The sequence below is a fragment of the Corvus kubaryi genome, unplaced genomic scaffold (assembly GCF_017639235.1).
Source record: "Corvus kubaryi isolate FWS band 111438036 unplaced genomic scaffold, C.kubaryi_AGA036_p1.0 37353, whole genome shotgun sequence".
Taxonomy (NCBI): domain Eukaryota; kingdom Metazoa; phylum Chordata; class Aves; order Passeriformes; family Corvidae; genus Corvus; species Corvus kubaryi.
The window spans coordinates 2,981,518-2,994,784 of NW_024581115.1; the positions used below are offsets into that span (position 1 = coordinate 2,981,518).

Below are 13,267 nucleotides of genomic sequence, written 5' to 3' on the forward strand. Positions count from 1 at the left end.
GTAACCGGACTCAGCCCGCGGCTCCGGGTCGTTCCCGAGCTCTCACTCTCCAGCCCCAGGCTTTGAAAACCCCGAGCTTGATTTTGGGTCACACATCACCCATCTGAGGAAGGTGACCCTGCCCCAACACCCTCACAGGCCCTGCCCCGGTGCCCAGGAGGGATTTACACCCTAGCCGGGGACAGCCAAGCTTCCCCCACCCTTCACCCCTTCCAGAACACCACAAAAAATCGACACACCACACTGTAGAGATATAGATGTATTTGTGATGTTGCATATTTAAGACAACTTTACATAATGCTTCTGACACAGAGTTTTGGCGTCCTCCCCTGTGTGGCCCCCTCCCCCCACATTCCTCCACAGCCCCGGAGCACCCCAGGCAGGAGTGGGTGCAGGACGGCAGGGCTGAGGGCCAGCAGGTACCTGCCCTCGCACACAGAGGTCTCAGCCCCCTCCCTTTTACAGTACACATCTTGCAACACCTGCATCCTTAAATTTGGAGACTGGGAGTGTCAGACCTGCCAGGCAGAGAGAGCTGGGACATGGGAAAAGAGTTAGGATGGCACAGATCCATGGAGACAGCAAAACCCCACCAGCTCCTGAGACCCTGCCTTGAGCAGAGGGTTGGGTCAGATGGGCTCCAGATTGTCCCCAGCTGTGAAGTGTCTTCCTAGGGTGAAACCAAACCCAGACTTCTCCAGGCAGCATCAGTTTTAGAGAGAATGTTGGAGGCAGACCCCAAGGACATCCTGGGGGGACTGCAGGGAAGGGGGATGCTCCACTGCAACCCTTCCCAAGAGGAGGTGGCGCCTCTTCCCTCTGGAGCAGTGGGAAGCAGAAACAGCAGAGACGGGATGGAGGTGGCCAGACCTTCTCTCCCCTCTTTGATTTTTGGCCAGGGAAGCGCAGCAGGTCCCGAGAGCTTCTGCCGACGTGGGAGAAAAGAAAAGGTCGGGCCAAGGAGCTGTGGCACAGGGCAGCCCTCCACGCACGGCTCATCCACAGCAGGAAGTCGGCCCCGTGGATGATATTTTGGCAGGGGATCAGGGAGTCCTTTTGCTTAACTGGAGACAGAAGTGGCGGGGTCTACAGCGCAGCTTGTTGGACTTGAACCACACACTGAGCACTCCCTGCTCGCTGTCACACAACACACCAGGGCTCCAGACATTTGGCATAGTCGGGCAGCTACACCCACAACCTGGGGGCAATGCTGCCCCAAGGCCAGCAGGCTACAGGTCCCCAGCAGCCCCCAACAGGAAATGGGCAAACGGCAAAACAATAATTAATAATGATAATAAAAATAAAAAAAACATGTAAACGACCCAGCACCCTGTCCTGTAGCATCAGGACACCCAAGAGAACAAGGTATGTTACAGTCTGAGGGGAGATGGAGACACAAGGACTTCCCGGCCAATGCGGGGTCTCGTCTCTATTGCACTTTGCATCATATATATTTCTATATATATATTTATAAAAATACAAACTAAAGGGCTGGGGTGAAGGGATGAGATGCAAGCCCTGGGCCAGCAGCAGCTCTGTGCACACAGCAGGTTTTGACCCATTCTGCTTCTGCCTATCCCCAGTCCCTCATCAGCCCACCGGGGCAGCAGCCAGCAACAAGGGCCCATCCTGCCAAGTTCTAGCCCAGGGCTGGGCAGGATGCTGAGCTGGTCCAGAGCCTGCCCACCCACCAGCCATCCCTCCCTCCCACATCACCCTTTCCTGAGCCTCCAAGGCCTGGAGTAACAAACACACAGCTCTTGCCTGGTGCCGGCCGTGCCCTCACAGGGATGGGCACTCCAGCACGCTCTCCCTGGCCAGCAAGGGCTCATTCCTGCAGAGATGGGCAAGACCCACCTCGTGCCTCTCCCTCTGCCAAAAATACTCCACAGGAGAAGGTTTTCCCCTGCCTGGAGGTTCCCGTTTTCTCTTCGAGTGACTACGGTGCAAATGGCACAGGATGATGTGGTCCAGAGACACCCCCCACACCAGAAATGGAGGATGCTCCTTGCTCCCAAGGCCGCCCTCCGGCTGCTCCTGCTACCTCAGCCGCCCATCGGGTTTGACGGGCCCCAGTTCCGATTTGGGGTCCGGGGAGAGGGAGCTCCAGGAGGTTTTCCTGCAGGTCTCCAGGGAAGCACAGGCGGAGGGGCTGCTGACACAGACATTCGCTGCGGACCAGAAGGTGCCAATGGCAGCGTCCGCCCAGTCCTCCAGCTCCTTGCCCGTCAGCCACGCCTTCCGCACCGCATCCTCCTCTGCCGCCTCGGAGCGTGGCAGGCTGAGGATCCCCCCCAGCCCCTGGAAGTTCTGGTCCATGTACTCGTTGCGGGGGGGGCCACCATGCAGCCAGTTGCTGTCATCTGGGCAGGACAGGGAGAGAAAAGAGAGACAGGGATGAGCAGCGCAGCAACATTCTGGCACCCTGCAGGTCCTATCCCCAACTCCAGCTGGGGAACAGCATCTCATCCCTTTGCAACCCCAGCTCCCCTCCAGCACAAGGAAAAGGACGCTGCTGCAGAAAGGAGCTGACTGACCTGCCAGTGGGCTCTCCACAGCTGCCCAGGGGACAGCCCAGTGTAAGGATTCACATGGGCAAGGGGACATCAGTGGAAAAATGGCTCCAGTCTGGTCATCAGCTGCAGCCCAAGGGGCCAGCACAGGGGGAAGCACTTCGGACTGCCCACAGGGACACCCTCCCATCCAGCCCCAAACTCCAGAGCATCCTCACCTTTCCTGAGAGGCTGCTTGCGGTTGAAGGTCTGGGGCACCACCAAGAACTGGTTCTCCCCCAGAGGCTCCCAGAACTGGAGGAGGCGGATGGTCCAGATGCCAGGGCGCAGGGGGTGGTTGAGAGGGGGCTTGTACTGGGTGAACTCTGCCTCAGCATCCACCGTGATGTCGTAGGAGGCGGCAATGACGTAGGTGGGGTCAATCCACACCACTGTGGCCGTCAGGTTGGGGCCCCGTGACCACTTCTGCATGGCCACTGGCTCATCAAAAGGCCCCATCAAGCCTCCAAAATTGCGGAAGAGTCTTTCCTTGGGGTCCCACTCTGTGCCCACCTGATGGGACAGAAGGCACAAGCAGTGGGACACTGGGGAAGGAGACAATATCAACTGAGGTTTTGTGTTTCACCTCCCCGGACCAAGAGAACACATAAACTTTGGTGTCCAAAGCAATGGACACTCCACCCTCCATAGATCACATGCCAGCACTAATTCAGCTGTGCAGGGCCTCCTGCAGCTGCAGGCGCTGGGCACCACAGCCTCAGCTGCCTCTGAAAGATCCCCTGAAGGCCTGTTCTCCAATGATCAGCTCCTCACAAATAAACAAAACTCCCAGACAAAGGTCTGTTCTCAGACACAGCAGCACTGTGGTGTCCTGGGTCCAGCACTGTGTCCCTCTGTCCTCATGGCATGCAGGTGGGGGAGAGGAGGAATGGCAGCACGGTGCAGGAAAGCCAGGGAGGAAAGCGCCCCATTTACCTCAAGGTTTTGCAAGCGGTTTGCCTGCCCTCCATGACCTGACAGCTTCAGAGCTCCCTGGGGCATCATCCACACCTCCAAGGATTCTGCCTGCCCAGTTGCCAAATTCTGCACTTCCTGCATCACCAGGTAACCCTGGAAACGGTCGTCATAGAAATATAAGTGCACACTGGAGGGGAAGCCTCGAGGCTCAAATCTGGAGAGATAGACAGAGAGGTTGCACATCTGAGCATCAGCACCCTCCCAGCACAAGATAAAGGCCACCATTTGGTTGAGACCATGGCAAATACCCTACCTGCACAGCTTGTCAGCCTTGGCTGCTGGCATGGATGCGGCTTTGTGGAGCCCCAGCCTGGAGAAGGCTGTGTAGAAGGTGAGGGTGACATCGCTGAGACCACTGAGCCCATCGACACGGTCGTAGACGTTCTCCCAGTAGGCCTTGAGGGCCGGGGTGTTTGCGGGGTAGCTGCCGTAGAGGTGCGTGTCCAGGATCTCCAGCACCTCCTGATTCACCGTCGACTCAAACTTGCGGGCGAAGAAGGTGGGTCTGGAGAGTTGCTGGAAAAGCACAGGCGTTCCTAACAATGTTGGCTGCACCCACTCTGCCCTCCCACTCCTGCCCACTTTGAGGGCACAGACTAAGGAGCAGCACAGCACAGCCAGCCTGAATGTGGGATCCTCTATGACAGGATCAGTGGGAGCACACCAACAGTTACTGGAATGCAGATGGGTCCCCATCTCTCCCACCGCCTCCCCCTTTCTGTGCCCAGAAGCAGCCATGTGTCATCCAGCTCCTTTGCTGCAATCTCTATTCTGATGGGCTCCCACCCACCAGAGCCACTGCTGAGCCCTGCATTAGCCCTGGCCATGTGGTACAGCCTGCAGGAACAGGGCCTTGGGCTCTGCAATCCTGGGACTGCTGGAAAATCCTGCCACAACTGCACTTTTCAGGGCTGGCTCTATCTCCCCCAAACCTCCTGTGTTCAGTCCACCCCTCCATGCACTGAGAGCATGGGAGACGTTTTGTCACGAGGCATTTTGACCTGCCAAAGAAACAGCACTCTGAAAGGGTTTTACTAAAAAGGTATTTGCCCCAAGTGATAGGTTTGAAGGGAAAGAGCAGGAAAACAGGAGAGAACGTCTGGGAATAGGAGCAATGCTGCAAGCAGAAGCCTGGCTGCAGGGCAGGATAGTCCGGATAATCCCACTGCCTGTTTACAGGCACGTCTACACTGAGCCCCACTGGGAGACCTGACCCTGCTCCAGTCTCTTGTGGGGACATATACAGCAGCTGGCACTGCTGCCCAGGGTACCCACAGGGCAGCTCGAAGAGGAGAGGACAAGGAGGAGGGAAGAGAGCAGGAAGAGAAAGGAGGATCTTTTTCACCTGTAGCCGAAGGAAGTCCTGGGGTTTGAAGTCATTTGGGGAGCACCCGCACCAGTCGACTATGTGTTTATATTGGCACTTACAGCCCAGCTTCCGGTTCCAGTTGGTCACTCGGAGGTTGTTATCGACCAGCGTCTCGCAGGCGTGGCTGTTCTCCAGGACCGTGTGGAAGAAGGACTGCACAAGGCAGAAAAGGGACAGGACACCCAGTGGGATGGAGGACAGGTGGTTAATGGAGATCTCCACACACAGAGCAGAAGGACAGATCTCAACTGCTCCACAACAAAAACTTAACTCCGTTCCCAGCACAGGGCAACACTTAAGGGACCAGGCTTGCTCCAGTCCTTATCTGGCCCAGAGGGTGACTGGACCTAAAGCTGGGCTGTCTGACCTGTCTGCTCCTCTCTTCCCTCTTTCACACCTGAGTTTGGAAAAGGGGAGGCACAAAACTGCCTGAGCAGAACCAGCAACACCCTTTGCAGCTACCCAGAGCAGGGATGAAGTGGGACAGAGATGTTAAGCACAGTGGGAAGAAAATCTGTCCCGTGGCCCACAGCCAGCACCCACCTCGGCTGGCAGGAGTGTGTAGGTGTAGAACTGGCGCAGCTGGGACACCAGCTGGTCCTCAGAATAGACCACATATTCCACAAAGCTGCGTGTCAGCGAGAACCAGTCGGAGCCCCCATCCACCACGATGCCCTCGGGGATGTGGCGTTCGCCCAGCCGCCACATGTGGGAGTCACACTCGTGGAACAAGCGGTCCAGGCCCTGCTTCTTGATAAACCTGGACATGGGGATGTGAGGAGTTAGGAGTGTCAACCACTTTGCTAAGTGCAGATGCAGAACCTCCCCTCCCTGCCGCAGCTGTTTCAGTTCTTTTCTGAAATCCCTCGTTTTCTGTTCCTCCAGTTCAGCTCTGCCTCTAGCTGAGATTACCTGGCGTTGTCTCGGCCATGTGACTTCAAGAAGTTCTTATCTCGGTATTTGGACAGGAACATCACCAGTTCATCATTGGTCCTGAGATGCAAATTAGGAATCATTAATGCCCCTGGGGTGAAGCAGCCGGGTAAACATTCATTCTGCCAGAGCCATTAGACACAAGGAGCCCCAAGCTGCTGACTCAAACCCTTGTCCCATCACTGGGCAGACACAGACACTGTGTGTCCTCTGCTGTCTGGCACCTCACATGCATCTTCTGCAACACCCAGACCACAGGAAAAAACAGCCTCCAAGGTACTGGCTGGGCTGCTCTGCACACATGGGTCCAGCCTGGCCCTGGAACATCATCACCAACACTTGTGCAATCTCTAACACCATCTCCCTCAGCTCCCCGCTCCTCCCTGCCCCTCCCAAGGCTGCTGCAGCATCACACAGCCTCAACACTTCCAGCACCCTCCCCTGCCCCAGCAAGGCCCTCACCTCGTGGGGTAGTCAGTGGCACTCAGGTTGATGAAGAAGTCCCAGGGCCACTCGGACAGTTCCAGCAGGTCCTTCATGCTGCGCAGGTACATCTTCAGCAGGCTGGCACCGCCCCAGATGGTCACCATGCGCCAGGGGGTCACACGGATGTTGGGGTAGTGCCGGGCCAGCTCCACGGCCTCGCGATGGAGGTAGTTGGAGCGCTGCCAGGGAACATGGCTCGCCCTCAGCAAGGAGCTCCTCCTCCCAGGGCCCTGCTTTCCTTGCCCGGAGTCAGCCCTTGCAGCAGCCTCCACAGTGAGGGAAGCAGCAAACAGGGCACGGGGGATAGATCCTGCTTCCGTGGGGTTGCAGAAATAGCGGCGGGAGGGTCACAGCTCCACAGCAGCGAGGACTAACCCTATCTGGCCACTTTCCTCACTCACCACCCGCGCCCCAGCTCTGCTCCCTCTCCCAGGCCAGGGACCGACGGAGCACTGTTAGCACCCACTCCCTCACCCCTGCCACACACCTTGTCGACATGGATGTAGAAGAAGTGCTGCTGATGGTACACAGCCTTGATGAGCCGCTTCAGCTGGCGGATGGCCCTGCCATGCACCACCAGCATGTAGGCAATGCGCACAGGCTTGCTGGGGGGCCCCTGCTGCAGCCGGCTTTCGTCCCACTGGATCACAGGGCTGACCTTGCCTGCATGGGGAGGGAGAGGGGTGTCAGCCACCCCCAGCCTTGGTATCTACTACCTGAAGCTCCTGAGCAAGGCAGGGGACAGCAGGGAAGCACTCAGCCTCGGGCAAACCCCAAACTGGCTGCAGTGCTGGGCATGATGGCACATGCAGCCCCTTGTGTTACACTGATGGGTGGTTTTGGGAAAGGGGGTGTCCTCCTCTGGTGCCTCAAAACAGAAGATGCAGCTGGGCCTGGCTCTGACCCCTGCAGAATTGCAGGCTGGGATGAACAGCCCAGCTCAAGAAGGCTGGCACAGCTTTGATTGGATTACAGAGGCAGTGGTAATCTGGGAATCAGTGACAGATTGAGGCCGCTGTTTGCCAGGTGGGACAGTTTGGTGACATAAGGAAGGTGGCCTACGAGCCTGCCTGGGATATTCCCGATGCCCAGGGTGACCAGGAGCACCCCAGCAGGACTCACCGGAGAGCTGGCAGTGGCGAGGCACGGACTGGGGCATAAGGCTACCAGCCCAGTGCAGACACACCACGTTGGCGATCTCCTGTTGGCACTGTTTGCTGCTGGCCCGGGCCAGCGCCGACAGGGCGTCTTTGCCCGTGATTTCACACTTGGGGGTGAAGCTGTTCTCGGTGGGCTGGGGAGCCCCCTCCACGCTGCCCGTGTCACCCTGCTGGAAGATGGCCAGCTGGGCCTCCCTGCGCAGCTCCGTCAGGTTCCTGCGGCTGGAGGAGTCCGGCGCGGCCGGCAGCCTCCATCCCGGTTTGTGCCTGGCCGTGACGGCTCTCACCACCTTGGACACCATGGCCCCAGGGCTGTCCGGCCGGCCCCGCCATCGGCCGTGCTTCCGGCTGGCGCTGCTCCGGCGCCCGGCAGAGCTGTCCGAGTCCTTGGAGCCGTCGCTGCTCTCAGGAAACCCCGCTTTTTTCTGCCGCTCCTGTTGCATGTCCATGTGGATGCAGAAGAGAGGACAGACAGCGTTAACTCGGGCCTGCTTCCCCCAGCTCTGTCAGCACACTCCTCAGAGCATCCCTGTTCCCATCCCCACAGAGCTCAGTGCTGCAGCATGGCAGGTGCTCCAGGAGCAACCTCTGTGCAGCAAAGGACATTACACAGCCCTTTCACCACCTAAAACCCCAGGCTAAGACCCGACAGCAGCCCCCTGCCTATGCCCCCATCATGGGGACACCCAGACAGTCTCACTCTCTGTGGTTGGGCTTGCTGGAGACTAATTGGACACAGTGGGTTGTGTCTGCACCAACCACCCTCCGAGGTCCTGCCCACCCAGGGACACTCCTGACACTGGAGATGAGCACTGGGCTGTACTGGCTGGTGATGGTTTTTTCACCAGGAGGCAATTGGACCAGCTCTTCCCTGCCCTGACCATGCTGTGAGCCCAAGCCCAGCACAGCCAGAATCCCAGGTAGCCACAGCTGTGTTCTCTGGGCTGCACAGGAATAGACCAAGGCCCTGCCCATGCTCCCTTCCCTGGACCCTGGCTCCCTGTGCTGGGCTGGGGCAGGCATTGCCATCACCACCTTCCCTAGAAATCCAGTCACAAACCCAAGCGGATGTGTAAAGGGAGCAATTAATTACGCTTCGTTACTTCTGCCAGGCTGGCTGACCGGCAGAGACAGTCAAGCCTTGGGGAGAGCAGGGAGCTGGGAAGTTTGGATGCCACACTCGTGGGAAAGAACTTTCCCAGTGAGTGGTACCCGTGATGTCGGGGCCATGTGCCCCAGCCCACCGCAGGCACTCCTGGATGACAGCAGGCAGCTGCCTGCTCCAGCCTGGCCTCCCAGGGCTCTCTCACAGCACCCCCAAACCCTGACTGCCCAGCAGCTGTGCCAGGCACCACGGGGAACTGTAAGGAACAGCCAGGGGTATTCCTGAGCAGCGGCATCTCACAAGGATGGACAGATGCCTCACAAGGACAGCAGGACTGAACTAGCCCCTGGCACAAGACTCCCCTGAGGGTGTAGCTGCTGGGAAGGTCACAGCCAGGAGAAAGCACACAATGAAAAGGCTGGAAAGCATTTGGTGATCTGTCCATTCCAGAGTCCTCAAACTACCCATGTTGTGCTGGCACAGCCTGCAAACTATGGCCAAACCACTGCTTAAATCCCGAGGGGCTGGTTCAGCAGGGATCAGCCAAGTCTGCTTCCACCCAGACAGGCGTCACGGGCAGCCCGAGACAGGCAGTGAACCCTTCATTAGTCACCACGCAGGACCATCTGTTCCAGAGCTATAGACCTGTTTTCCCCACAGAGCACCACAGGAGAGGGCAGCCGGGAGGCCACAAGTGAGGAGAGAGTCTCTTCCATGGGCTCAGCCCTGTTCCTACTCCAGAGACTCACTGATCCACACTCACATCCTGCATTCCCCAACACACCTGACTCTCGGGACACCCCCCATTCGATGCCCACCCGTGGTTACAGTCCTGCTCACCCCACTGGAAGGAGCCCTGTTCCCAGCTCAGGAGCATGCCTAGCTGCCTTTCCCAGCAGGGAAGTTGTTAGAAGCATCGCCAGCCCTTCCGGAGCTGCCAGCCAAGGAACTCGAGGGTTTCTAATTACTGCACCACAGCAGAGTGATCCCTCCACCCCGGCCTGGCAGGGAACGGCTCCGGCCACATGGTTCTGCTGTATTTAAGACCTGTGCGGGACAGTCAGTGAGGCTCCCCATCCCCTTCTTCTGACACACACAGATGACTCCAGGCACCAGCCAGAGCTTGCTTAGAGTCACAGAATCATTTAGGTTAGAAAGACTCGCTAAGATCACCCAACTGTTAAACCCCTGTCAAGGCCACCCCTAAACCATGTCCCCAGGTGCCACATCTGTACATTGTTTAGATACCTCCAGAGACTGTGACTCCACCACTTCCTCACCCAGCCTGTTCAAAGGCTTGACAGCCCTTTTGGTGAAGAAATTGTTGCTAATATCCAACCTAAACCTCCCCTGGTACAACTTGAGGCCATTTCCTCTTGTCCTGGTGCTTGTTACTTCAGAGACTTGTCCTGTTCTGCCTCCCCCAAAGCGACACTGCCACCCCAGAGTGACACAGAGCCGTGGCTCAGGTATCCCCCTGCACCCCATCCCCAGCACAGGTCCCACTGTGCCACTGGGAGGAGCAGAGCTAACAGCACCTGATGTTCTGCAGGATTCCCTCTCTGGCTGTCTCACTCTGGTGTCTGCCACATCCCAGCACTCATCAGGCAAAGCCAGCACCAAAATGGTCCAAAGTCATCAGAGGAATCCCGAGTAAAAATAGCTGGAGTAAGTCCCCTAAAAACAAGCTCTTTGGCAGGAAAAGTAACTATCAAGGAATCTCTTCTCTGGAAGAAAAGAAACTTCACAGGAAGCTTCTCTGGTGGCCACAGCACACAGAGGACACCAACACATAGGCCCCAGAGAGGTGCCACCTCCTGCCTGGAAAGACAAAGACAGGAGACCAAGTGGCTAAAACACTGCAGTGACAGATCCTCTTCTCCACCCACAAGGAAACTTTGTGGTTTGGGTTTTCCTGGTGCCAGCTCCACCATGGACTAAGAGCTTCAGGAAGCTCATGTGCTCACTCAGGAGCTGTCGGTGTCACAAGTGACAGAGGCAGGATCACTCTGGTCCCTCGGGCTCTGCTTGTATGGGGAGACACTCTTGCAGTCTGCAGCAGGAACGGGAATTTCCTCTCTCATCCATCAGTCTGGACAGGGATTGTGTTGTTTGATCCCGGTGGAACAAGATTAATTTGGTTTCCAGGAGGTAGGAGACTCAGTGTTGACTCGGGTGGATGGAGACAGATCCAGATACTCCTGGTCCACACCCCATAAAGCATCTGCTTGGTGAATACAGGGAGCCTGCAGGACCCCAAAATAAAGCTTGGGAAGAGAACTGATGGATCCAAGAGGCACAGCCAGCTCCACAGCACTTCCAGGACTGGAGTGTCTCTTTCTTTCTCCACAGCCAGTCACATCCCATTCATGGTGGGGACGAGCTGTGTGCATTAATGGGAAGGAGCCATTTACTTTGGCAATTAAGGAATCCCAAACTTCCAAGCCTGCAAGGTCAGACTCTCCCGGGACTGTTCCTCTGGCTTTACCAGAAATGCCCTTAGGGGAATGGTGTCTCCTCTAGGTCTGGCCAAAATCAGAAGCTGTAGGAGGGCACAGAAACCAAGAGCTTCACAATTTATAGGAAATAAAGGTTAATTGGACTTTTCCCAGCTTGCTAATGGGTTTAGGCTGTCTGTGAAGTTAAGAATGGTTCTTGTCTTCTCCAATGAGGCTTGTCAATTCCCAGGACTGCTGGTGGTGAACCAACCCCTCTCCAGGAAAGGGGAGCCACGGCCAAACCTGTTCAGCTGCCCAGCTCATTTTTGGGATGAGACATGGGGAAACCAGGCAAGGACTGCGGCAGAATGAGCCAACCCAGGAGACCATGAAGGGCAGGAGCAGAAAACAGCAGACAAGCAGTGCAGGATGGTGCAGAGGGAAGGAGAAGCTGGGACAGGTGAAGTAATTTGATCAAGGTCATAGAACAGGGGAAGGAGCAGTTGGGCACTCCTTGGCACCAGATCAGTCTGCTCTCACGCTTCCAGTGCATCCAGATCCTCTCCTTGCCACATTCATTCCCTGGTTCTGTGTTGGTGATGGGTGAATGGCAGTACATGAGGGTGCTCATGGCCATTCCCTGTGGCCCAGGAGGCCTGAGGCTGGGAATTCACCTGCTGAGTGAGTGGTGTCACTTTAGAGACCCTCCCCACTGCAAGACACTGCCCTGTTCCCCTTCTCACCTCTTTGCTCTCAAGGAAAGCTTTCTAGACCTGCTAACCACGGGATCACCCTCCACACCAGGGAGGTACCAGGAGGCTTCAGCCACTGGTCCACCCAGACACAGCCAACCTGGACACAGTCGGGGCAGTTCCCAACAAACAAACAAATCCAAATTAACAACCCAGTGTGAGCTTTGTTTGAAGGTGGCAGCAACATGCTTCAGCAGCCTGGGTCCTCTTTGATACCAGCTCTGTGTCTGACCTTGGGCAAACTCCTTCACCAGACCGTGCCTCAGTTTCCCCACGCTCACAAGAAAGAAGTGATGCATTTGGCCTTAGCAGGGTGCTCTGCTACAAAGGCATCAGCGACTCCAAAAGGTCCTTGTACTCTTCCACTTCACAGGGATACCCCTCACCAGAACAGCTACACAGGAGCTGACACAAACCTCCCAGCTCTCTGAATTCCAAGTTTTCTGCTTTGAGTGTCCCTGACCCCAGTTTCCCATAACATCTCCCAAACCACAGAGAAGTGCAAGACCCCCATCAAACCCCCCGTACTCCCCACTCCATGCCAGACCCCAAACAGACCCCCCAGGGCCACGAGCTCCCCTTCTCAGGTGCTGTGACCCTGCACTGCTGCAGCCAGAGGCCCCCCAGGCGACATCCCACCGCCCATCCCACTGTCAACATCTCCAGCAGCCTGAGGCTGCAGGACCCCCCACCCCAGGAACCCCATCCTGGGTCTGGGCCTTGCCAACCCCCCAGAGCCCGCCCCCTTTGTCCCCTCCCCAGCTCCTGAGCAAGAGGACACTCCCGTCCCCCAGGGCACGGCTCCTCTCAAGGGCTCCCCCTCAAAAGCCCCTCCCAGCACCCACCGCCCTCCCATGACCCCCCAGGCCCTCAGTCCACCTCGAGCCCCTCAGACCTCCCCTGTCTCCCGCGTCGTCCTCAGCCCCCTCACGGCGCCCCCAGCCCCTTTATCGCCGTCCTTCAGGAACGCCCCGCGCCCCCTCCCCTTCCCGTCCCCCCGGCAGGCCCCGGGCCGCCCCCCTCCCTCCCGCGGCGCACCTCGGCCGGGCCCTCCTCGTCGAGGCCGGCGGAGCTCCAAAGGACGAGCCCCTGGAGCAGGAGGATGGCGAGGGCCGTGGCGGCCGCCAGCCGGTAGCGCCGCACCAGCTTCCGCGCCCGCCCGCCGGCCACCATGGCCCCGCTGGCCACCATGGCCCGCCGCGCCGCCGCCGCGCATGCGCGGGCACCCAGGGGGCGGGGCTGCGAGGGGCGGGGGCGGGGCCAGAGGGGGCGGGGCCAGAGACCGCGAAGGAGTGGACGGGTGTGAGTGAATGAGTGAGAACGGATGAGTGTGAGCGTGTAAATGTGTGAATGGGTGTGAGTGAATGAGTGAGAACGGATGAGTGTGAGCGTGTAAATGTGTGAATGGGTGTGAGTGAATGAACGGGAGTGAATGAGTGAGAACGGATGAGTGTGAGCATGTAAATGTGTGAATGGGTGTGAGTGAATGAGTGA

At 57.7% G+C, this 13,267-nt stretch overlaps 1 protein-coding gene across 1 annotated transcript; it reads right to left on the reverse strand.

Annotated features, from left to right (window-relative positions):
* Window positions 1–244: 244 nt before the first annotated feature.
* On the reverse strand, window positions 245–12,965 carry XYLT2 (xylosyltransferase 2). The gene is made up of 11 exons (XM_042032466.1): window positions 12,812–12,965; window positions 7,441–7,912; window positions 6,806–6,981; window positions 6,295–6,497; window positions 5,812–5,892; window positions 5,443–5,659; window positions 4,876–5,052; window positions 3,784–4,046; window positions 3,489–3,684; window positions 2,732–3,065; window positions 245–2,363 (listed from the first exon to the last, which is right to left on the reverse strand). Exons 1-11 carry the CDS (start codon window positions 12,962–12,964, stop codon window positions 2,041–2,043), a joined length of 2,595 nt encoding a protein of 864 aa, XP_041888400.1. The 5' UTR covers window position 12,965; the 3' UTR covers window positions 245–2,040.
* Between the last annotated feature and the right edge of the window lie 302 nt (window positions 12,966–13,267).

Coding starts and splice junctions, on each gene's coding strand:
- XYLT2 (XM_042032466.1), bottom strand. CDS start 12,964: ATGGTGGCCAGCGGGGCCATGGTGGCCGGCGGGCGGGCGCGGAAGCTG. Junction 3,066..3,488: donor ACCGCTTGCAAAACCTTGAG/GTAAATGGGGCG, acceptor CTGTCCCATCAG/GTGGGCACAGAGTGGGACCC. Junction 2,364..2,731: donor CAAGCAGCCTCTCAGGAAAG/GTGAGGATGCTC, acceptor TGTCCTGCCCAG/ATGACAGCAACTGGCTGCAT.